Source organism: Microcaecilia unicolor, chromosome 7, assembly GCF_901765095.1.
Source record: "Microcaecilia unicolor chromosome 7, aMicUni1.1, whole genome shotgun sequence".
NCBI classification, from domain to species: Eukaryota; Metazoa; Chordata; class Amphibia; order Gymnophiona; family Siphonopidae; genus Microcaecilia; species Microcaecilia unicolor.
Window position 1 is genome coordinate 310,060,052 of NC_044037.1, and position 15,781 is coordinate 310,075,832.

Genomic DNA, 15,781 nt, shown 5'->3' on the forward strand with positions numbered 1-15,781 from the left:
AAAACATAGTAAATTTTTTTTCGGTATATTAAAAGCAGGAAGCCGGCAAAAGAATCGGTTGGGCCGCTGGATGACCGAGGGGTAAAAGGGGCGATCAAGGAAGACAAAGACATAGCGGAGAGATTAAATGAATTCTTTGCTTCGGTCTTCACTGAGGAAGATTTGGGTGGGATACCAGTGTCAGATATGGTATTTCAAGCCAATGAGTCAGAGAAACTTACTGAATTCACAGTAAACCTGGAGGATGTAATGGGGCAGTTCAGCAAACTGAAGAGTAGCAAATCTCCTGGACCAGATGGTATTCATCCTAGAGTACTGATAGAACTGAAAAATTAGCTTGCGAAGCTACTGTTAGTGATATGCAATTTATCCTTAAAATCAAGCTTGGTACTGGAAGATTGGAGGGTGGCCAATGTAACGTCGATTTTTAAAAAAGGTTCCAGGGGAGATCCGGGAAATTATAGACTGGTGAGTCTGACGTCGGTGCTGGGGAAAATGGTAGAGGCTATTATTAAAAACAAAATTACAGAGCACATCCGAGGACATGGATTACTGAGACCGAGTCAGCACGGCTTTTGTGTGGGGGAAATCTTGCCTGACCAATTTACTTCAATTCTTTGAAGGAGTAAACAAACATGTGGACAAAGGGGAGCCGGCTGATATTGTGTATCTGGATTTTCAAAAGGCGTTTGACAAGGTACCTCATGAAAGGCTACAGAGGAAATTGGAGGTTCATGGGATAGGAGGAAATGTCCTATTGTGGATTAAAAACTGGTTGAAGGATAGGAAACAGAGAGTTGGGTTAAATGGGCGGTATTAACAATGGGTCAGTGCTAGGACCGCTGCTGATGACACAAAGTTATTCAAAGTTGTTAACTCACAAGAGGCTTGTGAAAAATTACAGAAGGACCTTACGAGACTGGGAGACTGGGTGGCTAAATGGCAGATGACATTTAATGTGAACAAGTGCAAGGTGATGCATGTGGGAAAAAAGAACCCGAATTATAGCTACATCATGCAAGGTTCCACATTAGGAGTTACGGACCAAGAAATGGATCTGGGTGTCGTCGTTGATAATACACTGAAACACTCAGTGTGCTGCTGCGGCTCGGAAAGTGAATAGAATATTGGGTATTATTAGGAAAGGTATGGAGAACAGGTGTGAGGATGTTATAATATGGTAACATAGTAAGAGACGGCAGAAAAAGACCTGTACGGTCCATCTAGTCTGCCCAACAAGATAAACTCATATGTGCTATTTGTATACCTGACCTTGATTTGTATCTGCCATTTTCAAGAGAAATAATACATGATTTTGGATTATTTGAGCAAGTGCCCCTGGCTTCTGGGAAATAATCTTTTATCAAAAGATTATATAGTTTCGAGTGAATGCCGTTGTATCGCTCCATGGTGCAACCGCACCTTGAGTATTGTGTTCAATTCTGGTCGACACATCTCAAGAAAGATGTAGTAGAATTGGAAAAGGTGCAGCGAAGGGCGACGAAAATGATAGCGGGGATGGGACAACTTCCCTATGAAGAAAGACTAAGGAGGCTAGGGCTTTTCAGCTTGGAGAAGAGACGGCTGAGGGGAGACATGATAGAAGTATATAAAATAATAAGTGGAGTCGAACAGGTGGATGTGAAGCGTCTGTTCTCACTTTCCAAAAATACTAGGACTAGGGGGCATGCGATGAAACTACAGTGTAGTAAATTTAAAACAAATAGGAGAATATTTTTCTTCACCCAGCGCGTAATTAAACTCTGGAATTCGTTGCCGGAAAACTTAGTGAAGGCTTTTAGTTTGGCAGAGTTTAAAAAGGGGTTAGACGGTTTCCTAAAGGACAAGTCCATAGACCACTACTAAATGGGAAAAATCCACAATTTCGGGAATAACATGTATAAAATGTTTGTACGTTTGGGTAGCTTGCCAGGTGCCCTTGACCTGGATTGGCTGCTGTCGGGGACAGGATGCTGGGCTCGATGGACCTTTGGTCTTTTCCCAGTATGGCATTACTTATGTACTTACTAGTAAAAAAGGCATGTTTCTGACTGTAATGAAACAGGCGCTAGCAAGGTTTTCCTCTGAGTGTGTATGTTTGATAGAGTGTGCGTGATAGTGACTGTGTGATAGGGAGAGAGTGAATGTGTGAGTGTGTGTGTTTGACAGAGAGAGTGAGACAGAGTGTGACAGGGTTGATGCTGCTTTAGTTGGAGTGGGTGGCAGGTGGTTTGGAGGTTGGTCAGCGTTGTTGTGGTGTGTGGGCTGGAGTGTTGTTTTCATTTTTTTTTTTTTAATTTTTGAGGTGAGGTGCAATGAGTGTGTGTGAAGAACTGAGGGGTGGAGGGGCCAGCATTGCTGGGGGTTGGGGTGTCATTGATTGAGTGTGCAATACATAGAGAGTGAGTGTCCATATATCTATGCCCTGCATCAGTTGTGTGTGTGTGTCTGTGTGTGTGAGTTTGGGGTGGGGGAGGGTTGTTAACTGGGATCCTGTTTCAGTGAGTGTGTGTCACATAGAGATTGTGATAGGGTTGCTGCTACTTTACTGGTAGGGGGTGGCAGGGGGGGTTGGAGGTTGTTTAGCGTTGCAGGTTTGTTTGGGGGGGGGGTTTCATTTTCTTTGCTGTTTTTTTTTTTTTTTGGTGTGTGCTGTACAGCTAATGTGGAATGAGTGTCTGTGTGACAAACTGATGGGATAGGGTTGTTGCTGCTTTACTGGTTGGGTGTTGGCAGGGGGGGTTGGAGGTTGTTTAGCGTTGCAGGGTTGGTGTGTGTGTGTGGGGGGGGGGGTGTCAGCTGTTTGTAAGAGTGTTTTTTTTTTGTGCTGTTGGTTTTTGTTTCCAGCGGTCGCCTCCAAACATTACCACAACTTAAGTTCAGAATCACCCTCAGTACGTCCAGTAGCAGTACCCAAATGAACACACCGCTCCTTACTCACACTTATCGCACAGCGAGTCTGGAGCGATTCGTAGGCAGGGGCAGGAGTAGTACTCCTCCCCCTGCCTGGGTCGCTGTTTGCTGCTATGCGTCGGGCTGGTGACTTCACCCGAGACGCAGGCAATCACTGGGATAGTTCCTTATTTATTGCATTTGTATCCCACATTTCCCCACCTATTTGCAGGCTCAATGTGGTTTATATAGTTTTGTTATGACATTATCATTCTAGGATACCAGATACAATTAGTAATGTGCAGAGATTGAGTAAGGGAAGAAAGAAGGAAGTGATTAGGTGGGTAAGTATAGAAGGTCGCCTTTCATAGCTGGGTGAGTTGGTAAAGTGAATTAGTGAGGCTATTGGTTCTCTTTGTAGGCCTTGTTGAAGAAATATGTCTTCAGAGATTTGCGAAAGTTTTATTTATTTCGTCAATTGATTTCAGTTCTGTAGGTAATGCATTCCATAGCTGCGTGCTCGTGTAAGAGAAGGTGGTGGCATGCGCGTCTCTGTGTTCCGCCCTCGACGTCATCATGTTGTGACGCGAGGGCGTGGCAGAGAGACATGGTGAGTGGGATGGCTTCACCACCATGAACTCACGAACCCTTCACGGAGTGGAGTGACTTCAGAACGTTGTCTTCAGAACGTTGAGGGTGTGTTTTATTATAGTAGATGTACTTATATACGTCCTGCAGAGGATTTATCGACCCCTGAGGAAGGCTTTTTGCTGAAACACGGACCGTGTTGGGTCCCAATAAACTTTGTTTGGAGCTCTCACCGCTGTGTTTAGCTGGTCACTTGGATTTGTTTTTTCAATTTCTGTTTTGATTTTACATTTTGAACTGGTTCTGTCCATTTTCACGGATTTCAGTGGTATTATATTTGTGCTTTCCTAGCACGCACAGTCGATTTATACGTCCTGCAGAGGATTTATCGACCCCTGAGGGAGGCTTTTTGCCGAAACACGGACCGTGTTGGGTCCCAATAAATTTTGTTTGGAGCTCTCACCGTTGAGTGTATTTGGCCAGCCAGGTGCCATTCCTGGCCGGTTACAATAAATACTTTTGATTATTGGGCAGTAGATGTTCCTTTTTCACATCTATTATTGGTTCACCTTTCACAGATGCTTTAGAATGCTCAGAAATTTAAATACTTGTAAACTACAGGAACTTCTGAATCAGGCCTCTGCAGCTGAAACACGTCCAGTACTTTTTGTGAAATAAACTTCTGATGTGAACTCTTTGAGTCCGTTGGATGTTTTTTCATCATCTTGATTGTCTCCTTTGCTGTGTTTGCCTGCCTGTTTTGACCTGCACGAGGGTTTTTGTGTTCCTCTGTGCTTGTCAATTTTTAAAAATAAACCAGACATTCAATGCTGGTCACCAGAAATGGCCCAGCATTGAATATCCGGGACTTAGCTGGGTTAAGTCCCGAGGTCTCAATATTAGCCCCATTTTCTTTTTCTAAGCAACTTGCTTATTTAGCAAAGACAATTTAGAGAATAGTTTAGTTTTACCCCTGAATTCTATGAAAGGCACAAATTTAATTAACAAATCAATTAACGCTGATAAGAACATAAGCATAAGAATATAAGCACCGCCATACTGGGAAAAGACTAAGGGTCCATCGAGCCCAGCATCCTGTCTCTGACAGCGGCCAATCCAGGCTTCAAGAACCCGGCAAAACCCATTTAAAAAAAAATTATTTTTAATAATGTTCAATGGACTTTTCCCCTCAGGAATCTGTCCAAACCCCCTTTAAACTCCGTAAGGCCAGCTGCTGTCACTACATTTTCCGGCAACGAGTTCCAGAGTCCAACTACACACTGAGTAAAGAAAAACTTTCTCCTCTTTGTTTTAAATCTGCCATATTCTAGCTTCATCTTGTGTCCCCTGGTTCTATTGTTGTTTGAAAGTATAAACAAACGCTTCACATACGTCCACTCTACTCCGCTCATTATCTTGTAGACTTCTATTCTAACACCCCTCAGCCGCCTTTTCTCCAAGTCGAAGAGCCCTAACCTTCTCGGTCTTTCCTCATAAGGAAGTCGTTCCATCCCTTTTATCATTTTCGTCACCCTTCTCTGCACCTTCTCCAATTCCTTTCTATCTTTTTTGAGATGCGGCGACCAGATAATTACGCTTTATCAGTACTAATTGGCATTAATTAAAATTTACATATGTAAATTTATGTGCATAGTCCATGTGTAAATATTATGCATTGTTCCAAAAAGGGGGTTCGGTCATGGGAGGATCATGGGCGAATCATGAGCATTCACAACATTTATGAAGGGGATCCGTGCATAATTTAAGCATGGACATCTGCACCTCAATTCCATTGGTGTAAACGGTTGTGCCTAAAAGTATTCACTGTTTCCTGTGCTAAGCATTATTCTATAAACGGTGCCTAACTTTGAGTGCTGCTTATACAATAGCACATTGGTGGTTTTTTTTAGTTGGCGCCAGTTTTTCAACGCCATTTTTAGAATTCAATCCTTAATGTCTCTGTTAGAGTTTGACCTAACAGCTGCTTTACTACGACTACTACTTATCATTTCTATAGCGCTACTAGATGTATGCAGAACTGTACACTTGAACATGAAGAGACAGTCCCTGCTGGACAGAGCTTACAATCTAATTAGGACAGACAAACAAGAGATAAGGGAATTACTAAGGTGAGGATGATAAAATAAGGGTACTGAACAAGTGAGTAAGGGTTAGGAGTTAAAAGCAGCATCAAAAAGGTGGGCTTTTTTCCTAGATTTGAAGATGGCCAGAAATGGAGCTTTACGTACCGGCTCAGGAAGTTTATTCCAGGCATATGGTGCAGCAAGATAAAAAGAACGGAGTCTGGATTTAGTGGTGGAGGAGAAGGGTGCAGATAAGAGGGATTTACCCAGTGAACAAAGAGTATTATAATAATCCAGTTGCAATAGATTTGAACCAACAACTGGACAATAATAAAATGATCAATAGTGATCAATAGTGAAATACGAATGGACTAAGTAAGGTTGCATAAATTTGAAAAAAGTTTTCTTCATCAGATTATTAATCTGGGGTTCCATGCTCAAAGAGAAATCTAATGTTATCTCCAAAACACTTGAAGCCTTTTCCACGATTAGGGGAGCTGAGCTGGGGGTAGACTTGTGAACATGGGGTGATGGAGGAAGGACAGGGGGTGTTTTGAGATGTGAGAGTGAACGTTGAATTGGGGGATTGCTTAAGAAAGTATGAGGGGTTACACCTGGTAGGGAGGAAAGGTACTGAATGTATGTGTTATGCATGCATAGGCAGAGGGTAGGGTGCACTATTACAGGGGCGTAGAAGATTGAGGATACAGAAGTTGGCTGGTAAAGGACATCACACAATGTGACACCCACCAATGAGCCTTCTCCAGACTAGTCCCCACAATCTGGAATGCACTCCCTGAAAAGCTTCGCTCAACACAAGTCCATATATACTTCAGGGAGTAGGTGAAAGCTTGGCTCTCCTCTCAACTAACTTGCTAGTCACACATACACCCCTCCCCCCCCTCCCCGGCTGCACATACTGTAGCAGGACTTGTTTATCCAGTCCTACCCTAGCTGAGATCATATTCTGATTCCACATGCAACTTTCTATAAGTTAGCCCCCTTATTTTCTATCTTGTTTGTCTATATGGTCCACTCTGCTTACACCCTATGCTATTAAGATGTATTGTTTATTTTGTTAACTTTTTAAGTAGCATAATATGCCATACTATGTACTGTTATATAACTATTTGTTTCTGCTGAAATTATCTATTGCTTATGTCCAGTTTGTTCTTGCTGTATACTGCCTTGGGTGAATTTCTTTCAAAAGGTGGTAAATAAATCCTAAAAGATAAATTAATGGGGTATGGACTGAGGAAACTGGAGATGTTTAAACAATGCAAGGAGGGCCCAAGAACATCAAGTATGATGTTCTTTGAGGAGGGGGAGATGAATCAGGAGTTGATGGGGGGATGGGGACGGAAATAGAAGTGGAGGGGCAAATAAGGTGGTAGGGTGGGGCTGGGAAGAGTCGGGAACAGGCACAAAGGATTGATGAGTGTGTATTCAGAAGGGGACAGCACCCAGTGGGCAGGAGAGACTAGGCTGGGGGGTTTCCTGAACAAAACTGGACGAGGGTCTGGACATGGCTTGAGATGACAGAGAGTGGCATGACAACAGGAGGATTGAGGCTAGTATCTTGGAATGTATATGTGATATAAAGGCATGAAAGCACTGAACTATTGGGGTGGGGGGAGGTGGATATAGTTATATTAAAAGAAAACCATAGGAAAGAATCTGAGCATGGCAAGTTGAGACAATGGTGGGGAGATGATGTTTATGGTATATGCCCTGGGGAGGATTGTAGGGATTGATGGTGGCAGTTTTCCATGTGTTTCTATGCAAATAAGGGATTTCAGAATTTCTTGCAAGCTTTGGGAGGAATTTGCAGTGGTATATGTGGAACATGCGGCCAACTCTCCACTATTTTGGGAAATGGCTAAACACATTCCTCTGGGATGTGATCAGGGGCGTATCTGAGGTTCGGCGGAAGGGGGGGCAGGGGCTAGAGTAAGGGGGCACATTATAACCCCCCCTACCGCCGCTCCCGCCCACCGCCGTCGTCATCGTCGTCAACCCTCCCCCCCTACCGCCATTAACCCTCCCCCGCCTACCGCCAACCCTTTCCCCGCCTACCGCCGTCACCTACCCCGAGGTCCGCTCCTGCCGGCTTTTTAAACTATTACTTCAGCTGGCAGGGGACCCCAACCCCCGCCATCCCAGCCGAGGTCTTCTTTAACTTCTTCATCCTCGTGCTGTTAAAGCTGCATGATGCATCCTTCCAGTTGGACGGAGTTTGACGTTGCAGCACGTTGTACGGACGTCAACGTGCTGCGACGTCAAACTCCGTCCAACTGGAAGGATGCATCATGCAGCTTTAACAGCACGAGGATGAAGAAGTTAAAGGAGACCTCGGCTGGGCTGGCGGGGGTTGGGGTCCCCCGCCAGTTGAAGTAATAGTTTAAAAAGCCAGCAGGAACGGACCTCGGGGTAGGTGACGGCGGTAGGCGGGGGAGAGTTAACAGCGGTAGGGGGGTCCAGGGCGAAATCTGCGGGGGCCCAGGCCCCTGTGGCCCCACGCAGATACGCCCCTGGATGTGATCATTGAATACACAGGAGGTGGAAGGATACCATACAATGAATTCTAGCTCTGGTAAAACAACTGCAGAAGTACAAGAGAAGTACATGGCCCATCCATCAGCAGAAGCAAAAGCCTCATTATTTGTCATGCAGATAGAATGCAATACAGTACTTTTTTCCCCCCCATAGACACCCGAATGTGGAGTACCCCAAGGATCCCCCCCTATCACCAATCTTATTCAACCTAATGATGATAGCCAAACTGCTAGCCAATCAAAACCTCAATCCTTACATATATGCAGACGATGTCACAATCTACATCCCGTTCAAACATGATCTAAATGAAATCACCAACGAGATCAACCAAAGCCTCCAAATCATGCACACCTGGGCGGATGCATTCCAACTAAAACTTAACGCAGAAAAAACACAATGTCTTGTATTCATCTCCCAACATAACACAAAAAACTTCTCTACCATAATCACACCATACTGCTCTCTTCCAGTCTCACAAAACCTGAAAATTCTTGGAGTTACTATTGATCGAAACCTCACTCTCGATACCCACGTGAAGAACACGACGAAAAAGATGTTCCACACCATGTGGAAACTCAAAAGAGTAAAACCATTCTTCCCGAGATACGTCTTCCGCACCCTGGTACAGTCAATGGTAATAAGCCATCTGGATTACTGCAACGCACTATATGCGGGCTGCAAAGAACAGACTATCAAAAAACTCCAAACAGCCCAGAATACTGCCGCCAGACTCATATTTGGAAAAACTAAATATGAAAGTGCAAAACCCCTAAGAGAGAAACTGCACTGGCTCCCACTTAAAGAACGCATTGCATTCAAGATATGTATGATTGTACACAAAATTATCCACGCAGATGCCCCAATCTACATGCTGAACCTAGTGGACCTACCTCCCAGAAACCCCACAAGAACATCCCGCAAATTTCTCAATTTGAACTTCCCCAGCTGTAAAGGACTAAAATACAAGCTAATGCATGCCACTACCTTCTCCTACACGAGCACGCAAATATGGAATGCTCTACCCACAGACCTGAAATCAATTGTCAAAACAAATAACTTTTGCAAATCTCTGAAGACATACTTCTTCAACAAGGCCTACAACGAGAACCAACAGCTTCACTAATTCACTTTCCCAACCCAACCAGTTATGAAAATCCACTTCTAATATCACCCGCCTAATCACTTCCTCTTTCTTCTCTACTTAATCTCTACACACTACTAACTGTATCTGATATTCTGGAATGACAAATGTCATAACAAAACTATGTAAGCCACATTGAGCCTGCAAATAGGTGGGATAATGTGGGATACAAATGCAATAAATAAAATAAATAATAATAAATAAATATATGCATGATTGGAAATCCCTGGAATTCTACATATAAGCTGGTTAGGTCTGGAGCTAAGCCAGGAAAATTCTCATCAAAAACAGTGGAGGGAGACAGCTGATTGGAACCATCCAGGATGAGCAAGTTGTGATGACACATGAGCTATTTTCCAGGAGTTTTCCCAGAAATTATATCCGAAGGAGGCTCATAATTAGGCCTCATTAGATCAGTATTTGGAGAGTTGTGCTTTGCTTCAACTCCCTCTTGAACAGTCCAAGGTACTGAATACCTCTGTCACAGTGATTGAAATACAGGAAGCTGATAAAGGGATGCATGTGTTGAGCTCCAGGCCTGGATGGTTTCAGCAGTGAGTTTTACAGACTCTTGTAGGATAAGCTTTGTGTGCCTTTGTGGGCATCATTTAATTTACTGATTAAGGCAGAAAGGTTTCTATCCTGCTTATTTTCGAAGGAGAAGGGCGTCCATCTTCCGACATAAATCGGGAGATGGCCGGCTTTCTCCTAAGGCTGGCCAAATCGGTATAATCAAAAGCCGATTTTGGCTGGCTTCAACTGCTTTCTGTTGCAGGGCCGGCCAAAGTTCAAGGGGGCGTGTCGGCAGTGTACTGAAGGTGGGACGGGGGCGTGGTTAAGAGATGGCCGTCCTCGGCCGATAATGGAAAAAAGAAGGCTGGCCCTGACGAGCATTTGGCTGACTTTACTTGGGTCCCTTTTTGTTCACGACCAAGCCTTGAAAAGGTGCCCAAACTGACCAGATGGCCACCAGAGGGAATTGGGGATCACCTCCCCTTACTCCCCCAGTGGTCACCAACCCCCTCCCACCCAAAAAAAAAAATTAAAAAGACATTTTTCGCCATCCTCAAATGTCATCTCCAGCTCCATCACAGCACTATGCAGGTCCCTGGAGCAGTTTTTAGTGGGTACTGTAGTGCACTTCAGGCAGGCGGATCCAGGCCCCCCCCCCCCCACCTGTTACACTTGTGGTGGTAAATGGGAGCCCTCCAAAACCCACCCAAACCCACTGTACCCACATCTAGCCCTTTAAGGGCTATGTTGTTCAGTTGTGGGTAGTAGGTTTTGGGGGGGCTCAGCACCCAAGGTAAGGGAGCTATGCACCTGGGATCAATTTGTGAAGTATACTGCAGTGCCCGGTTGGTGTCGTGGTGTCATGTCTGTGGTCATGACCCCTCTCAGACTTACCTTATTTCTGAGGATCAGCTTCTGAGCTGGTTTCTGTCTGTCCTTTCTGAGTTAGCTCTGCCTCTGTCTCTGTGTGCTAGCTGCTTCCATCATGGCTCTAATTACTCCACTATACTGCACCTGTGTGTGTTGAACCTCTCTATGCTTCAGTATGCTTTCTGCCTGCTTCTTGGTTTGTGCTCCCCTCGCCCTCTGGAGACCAGAATCGGTGGCTGCCATAGACTGTCTTGCTGTCCCTACCCGTCCCAGGCTTCAGCCCAGTCCAGTCCGGATCTTCTAGGCTGCCAGACTTGTCTTTCTTATTTGTGCCTGAACAGCACCCGTAGTTGCCTTGAGATTGCTGCAGCTGAACCTCAGGTGCTGATGGGCTTTATTAATCACCTAGAAACTTCTGTGTTTGCCTTTGCATCGCCTAAGGCCCTGGTATGTTGGGGTGCTGCTGCACTTCTGCCTAGTCCAGATTATAGTCTGTATTCTTGCCTGATTCTAGTTTAGTCTTTGTGTAGCTTCTTGTACTGTATTGCTTGTTTCCCAGTCTTGTTTCTTGTTGTGTGTCTTTGCCTAGTTCTTGGTTGCCTGTGTTCCTTGCTCAGTGGCTGCCTGGCAGCTTTCAGTTCTGTCTCTTGTCTATCAGTGTTTCTTCCCTGTTTCAGTGGCTGCTTGCAGCTTTCAGTTCTGTCCCTTGTCTGTCTGAGAGTCCTAGTCTAGTATTCTGCCTAGCCTGCCTGTGTGCTCTAGTCCCTGTGTGTATCCTGCTGGTTTCCAGTTCCTGCCCTGCCCGGTAAGTCCTGCCGGCCACCTGCACCCAGGGGCTCAACTCCTGAGGAACGGTGGTCAAGTGCAGGTGAAGCCTTGCTCCAGTCCTGTGTTCCAGTCCAAGTGTTCTTGCCTAGTGTGTTCCTGCTTTGCTTATCCCTGTCTGCAGTCCCTGCTTTGTGTGTGTGTTAGCCCAGTGCTGGTTGGGGTGGTTTTGCCTGCCACTGCCACTCCTTGGCAGCGGCCCAAGGGCTCACAAACCTAGTTGCTGCTTTGAAAACGTGACACCTGGCGTGTGAGGGGGACCAGTGCACTACAAAAGCTGGCTCCTCCCACGACCAAATGGCTTGGATTTGGCCGAATTTGAGATGGCCGCCATTAGTTTCCATTATCGGTGAAAATCAATGGCGGCCATCTCTAACGCTGGCGATCTCTAAGGGCAGCCCAAATGTTGAGATTTGCACGGCCCCGACCGTATTATCGAAACGAAAGTTGGTCTGCCATCTTGTTTCGATAATACAGTCGGGTACGCTGCTTGACGGGGCCGTGATTAGAGATGGCCGCCCTTATAGATGGGCCCCCCCTGTTCGATTATGCCCCTCTGTGTTGTAGCAATGTGGCCTTGATATCAATGATACCCAGGATCCTCCTAGAACAAAGTCTTATTGGCCTATCTCACTGTTGAATATGGACCAGAAGATTTTAGCTAAAATCTAGGCAGATAGCTTGGCACAGATTCTACATTTATCTGTGTGTCTCGAAGGAAATTTGTCAGAAGACAGCAACAAGTGATGAATATGCGCTGGGTGTTGACATTTCTGGTACAATCCCCCCGATATTCAAAGGCATTTAACTGGCCAGGATCAGCACCTGGCTGTCAAATGCCACATAGCCGGCTATCCCCAGATATTCAGAGGGACATGGCCAGCCATGCCTTACTGAATATTGCCAGTTAGTGGTTAGCGGATAGCCACATCACGACTTAACTTTAGTGGCAATATTTGGCCCATGCAAGACAGTCCTATCTTTGGCCGGTCAAAGTCAAACCAGAGAAAAGTAAACTGGATAGTCAATGCCAGTCACTGGATATGGCCCGGCATTGAATATCCAGTTTTAGCACCAACTGAGGATCTGAATATCGGCCTCCATGTGTTCAGGAAAGGACCCTTATATATCTTTATCAGTTTGTACTTTGAGAAGGCTTTTCATGAAGTCAATTGGAAGTATAAGGTTTTGGTTCCAGAGTGCTTTGGGTTGAGAAACTTGTTTGAGGGCACTTTGCCTTTTTTATTCAGTGCCTAGGAGGGCAGTCCTTTTCAATGGTTTGAAGTCACAGGAATTTGAGCTTCAATAAGGTAATAGGCAGGGGTGTGCCCCCAAACCCTTATTTATTTATTTATTTTTACTTACTTGGTTTACAGGATTAGGGGCAATCTTGAGATTTGGGGGTTTTGGATGTATGGGTCTGAGTTCAATGTGGTGGCTTTTGCTGATGATCTGTTGGTATATATAATGAATCCACTCAGAGGAAAGGAATGTGAGTATTGGAGTGCCTCAGGGGTCAATACTGGAGCCAATTCTGTTTAATATATTTGTGAGAGACATTGCTGAAGGGTTAGAAGGGAGATCTGATATTTTCTCATATCTCAAGGTTGAAAATTATGGGTGAGGTTTGGGTTAGAGAACCTTTTGACAGTGAGTTCTGACTGGGACTGGAGGAGAAAATAGGCCAAGTGAAGGTTGCCTATCTACAGAGGGCATTCATAGATCTGGCATACTTGGATAGCTGTGAATTATTGTCAGGGGCATGGAAAGTGGATCTGGAACTGGAGCTAATAGGACAGAGATTTGACATTAACTGTGAACACCACAAGATGTTATGCAGGACATTTTTCTCCTCAGTAACAGCATTTATAGCAGGGTGGACGGCCTTGGAGGGGTGCAATGCACCAGCATATGACGACAGATTATGTGTGGGCTGTGGAAGGCCAGAAGGGATGGCAGATGTTTGTAAATGTGTGAAGTAACCATCTGAATACACTCCCCACCCCACCCCAAGCCAGCCAGAAGTAATGTTGAATGCTCTTAGAGGGAGGGAGGGAGGGAGTAGGGCTGGAATCAAGGGGGTGTGAATGTGAGAGCACAGTGTGTACCCCTGCTCTTTTAGAAGGAGCATAGAAGATGAGGGGAGGGGTAGTGAAGTAGGATAACTGCAGGGGATGGAGTTGAAAACTGGGTGGGGGAAGGAGTATAGAGGAAGGTTTAATGCTGTGAATTGATGGCTGGACTGGATGAAAAGGGTACTGAGAAGACCTGGAGAGATGACTGAGGTCTTAGAATTCTAGACTGGCCACGCTCCTAGATCAGGGATAAGGGGCTGGTTCTAGGTTTGGGAAGGGGAGGGGAAGGAGAAAAATTAGCATGTTGAATAAAATGCTTCAATGTGTTGACATGTCAGTGACGTTACATTAGGAGTTGGATGCTTGGTGTGGTATTTGTTTGAGAGGATAGTTTCAATAAAGTCTATTTTTAACTGAATTCTATAGTACTGATATTCTAAGTAAGGTCTGATTTTTCATGTTTTCTTCTTGTGTGCTCAGGTGGGAGAGATTACAAAGATCATGAAAACGTATATCAGCTTGATTGTGAAGAAGCACTGCAGCATGACATCTGTGACCAACCCTAGCTGGGTCAGGTGATTGGGCTTGTCACAAAGTCCAGTGCAGGAACTGAAGAACAGCAGACTTTCACAGCTACATAAACTTTGGAAAAGGACTCAATCAATGTCAGCGTTCCTGCTTCCCGTTCTCATTCCTGGAACTCTTGTTCCCTGAAACTGATGAACTAATACACACCCTAGAACCACACCATGATGCCTGGGAAAGCTTTAGGATGATACACTCACCTTCTAAACTTTCAGCTGGCACAATCCAAAGAAGTTAGACCAGAAGGAGAAACAGAGGTGGAAGCTCTTCGAGGCATGGACTTAACATATTTGAATCCTTATTACTTTTGTACAGTGTTGTATACATCTAGTAATGCTATACCATTATTAATTTGGCTTAAACAAACCCTGTCTCATAGTTCTGATATTTAGAAAAACTTTGAGGTGCATAATCGAAAGGGGCGCCCAAGTTTTCCTGAGCACGTCCTCGCAGGACATCCCGGTGAAGGGGCGGGGAAACCCGTATTATTGAAACAAGATGGGCGTCCATCTTTTGTTTCGATAATACAGTCAGGGACGTGCAAATCACGAAATTTAGGTCGACCTTAGAGATGGTCGTCCTTAGAAATGGTCATCCCTGATTTTCGGCGATAATGGAAACCAAAGACGCCCATCTCAGAAATGACCAAATGCAAGCCCTTTGGTCATGGGAGGAGCCAGCATTCATAGTGCACTGGTCCCCCTGACATGGCAAGACACCAAATGGGCACCCTAGGGGGCACTGCAATGGACTTTGGAAATTGCTCCCAGGTGCATAGCTCCCGTACCTTGTGTGCTGAGCCCCCCAAAACCCACTCCCCACAACTGTACATCACTACCATAGCCCTTATGGGTGAAAGGGGGGGCACCTACATGTGGGTACAGTGGGTTTGTGGTGGGTTTTGAAGGGCTCACATTTACCACCACAAGTGTAACAGGTAGGGGAGGGAATAGGCCTGGGTCAGCCTGCCTGAAGTGCACTGCACCCACTAAAACTGCTCCAGGAACCTGCATACTGCTGTCATGGAGCTGGGTATGATATTTTTTTTTTTTTAACCATTTATTTTATTATTTTCATATATAAAGTTGACAATATATAACACATTGCTAATACATCATAATTGCTAGCCAAACCATCTTGAACACTCTCATTTATCCTATAACATGGCTATTCCCCCCCAGTCCCTCCTCCCTCCCTCCCCCCCTCTCCCTGATAAGCAACAAACTTATTCTTTCCCATTTTTCCCTATATTCCTTATTGATCAGAGAGCTGATGTGAGGCTTTCCATTGTTCATATGGCTTCCAAATTTTTTGGTGTTGTACTAGTCGACCAGTTCGTAATGCTGTAAGCTTTGACATCAGGTTGACATAGTCTAGCTTCTGCAAAACTTTTCCAAGACCAGGTAATGACGGTTGTTTCCATGCTGCTGCCAGGATCAATTTGCTTGCCACAAATACCTGTCCTGCGAATCGATGTACTGGGTTCTGGACCCCCTCAGGTTTAAAGTGCAGCAAACAATGCTCCATCTTTAGTGGGTATGTCACTCCAGTGACATCTTTTATAAATTTCAGTATCTCTATCCAGTAAGCCTGAGCATGTTTACAGGTCCACCAAATATGGAACATGTCCCCTGTTGTATTACATTGTCGCC

The 15,781-nt window shown here is 45.0% G+C and overlaps 1 protein-coding gene across 1 annotated transcript in view; it reads left to right on the forward strand.

Annotated features, from left to right (window-relative positions):
* The window catches only part of LOC115475155 (unconventional myosin-X-like), a 290,858-nt gene extending 276,735 nt beyond the window's left edge, over window positions 1-14,123 (forward strand). The window contains exon 39 of the mRNA XM_030210896.1: window positions 14,025-14,123. Coding sequence (XP_030066756.1) covers window positions 14,025-14,123 — 99 coding nt within the window. The remainder of the gene's footprint in view (window positions 1-14,024) is intronic.
* The last annotated feature ends 1,658 nt before the right edge of the window (window positions 14,124-15,781 follow it).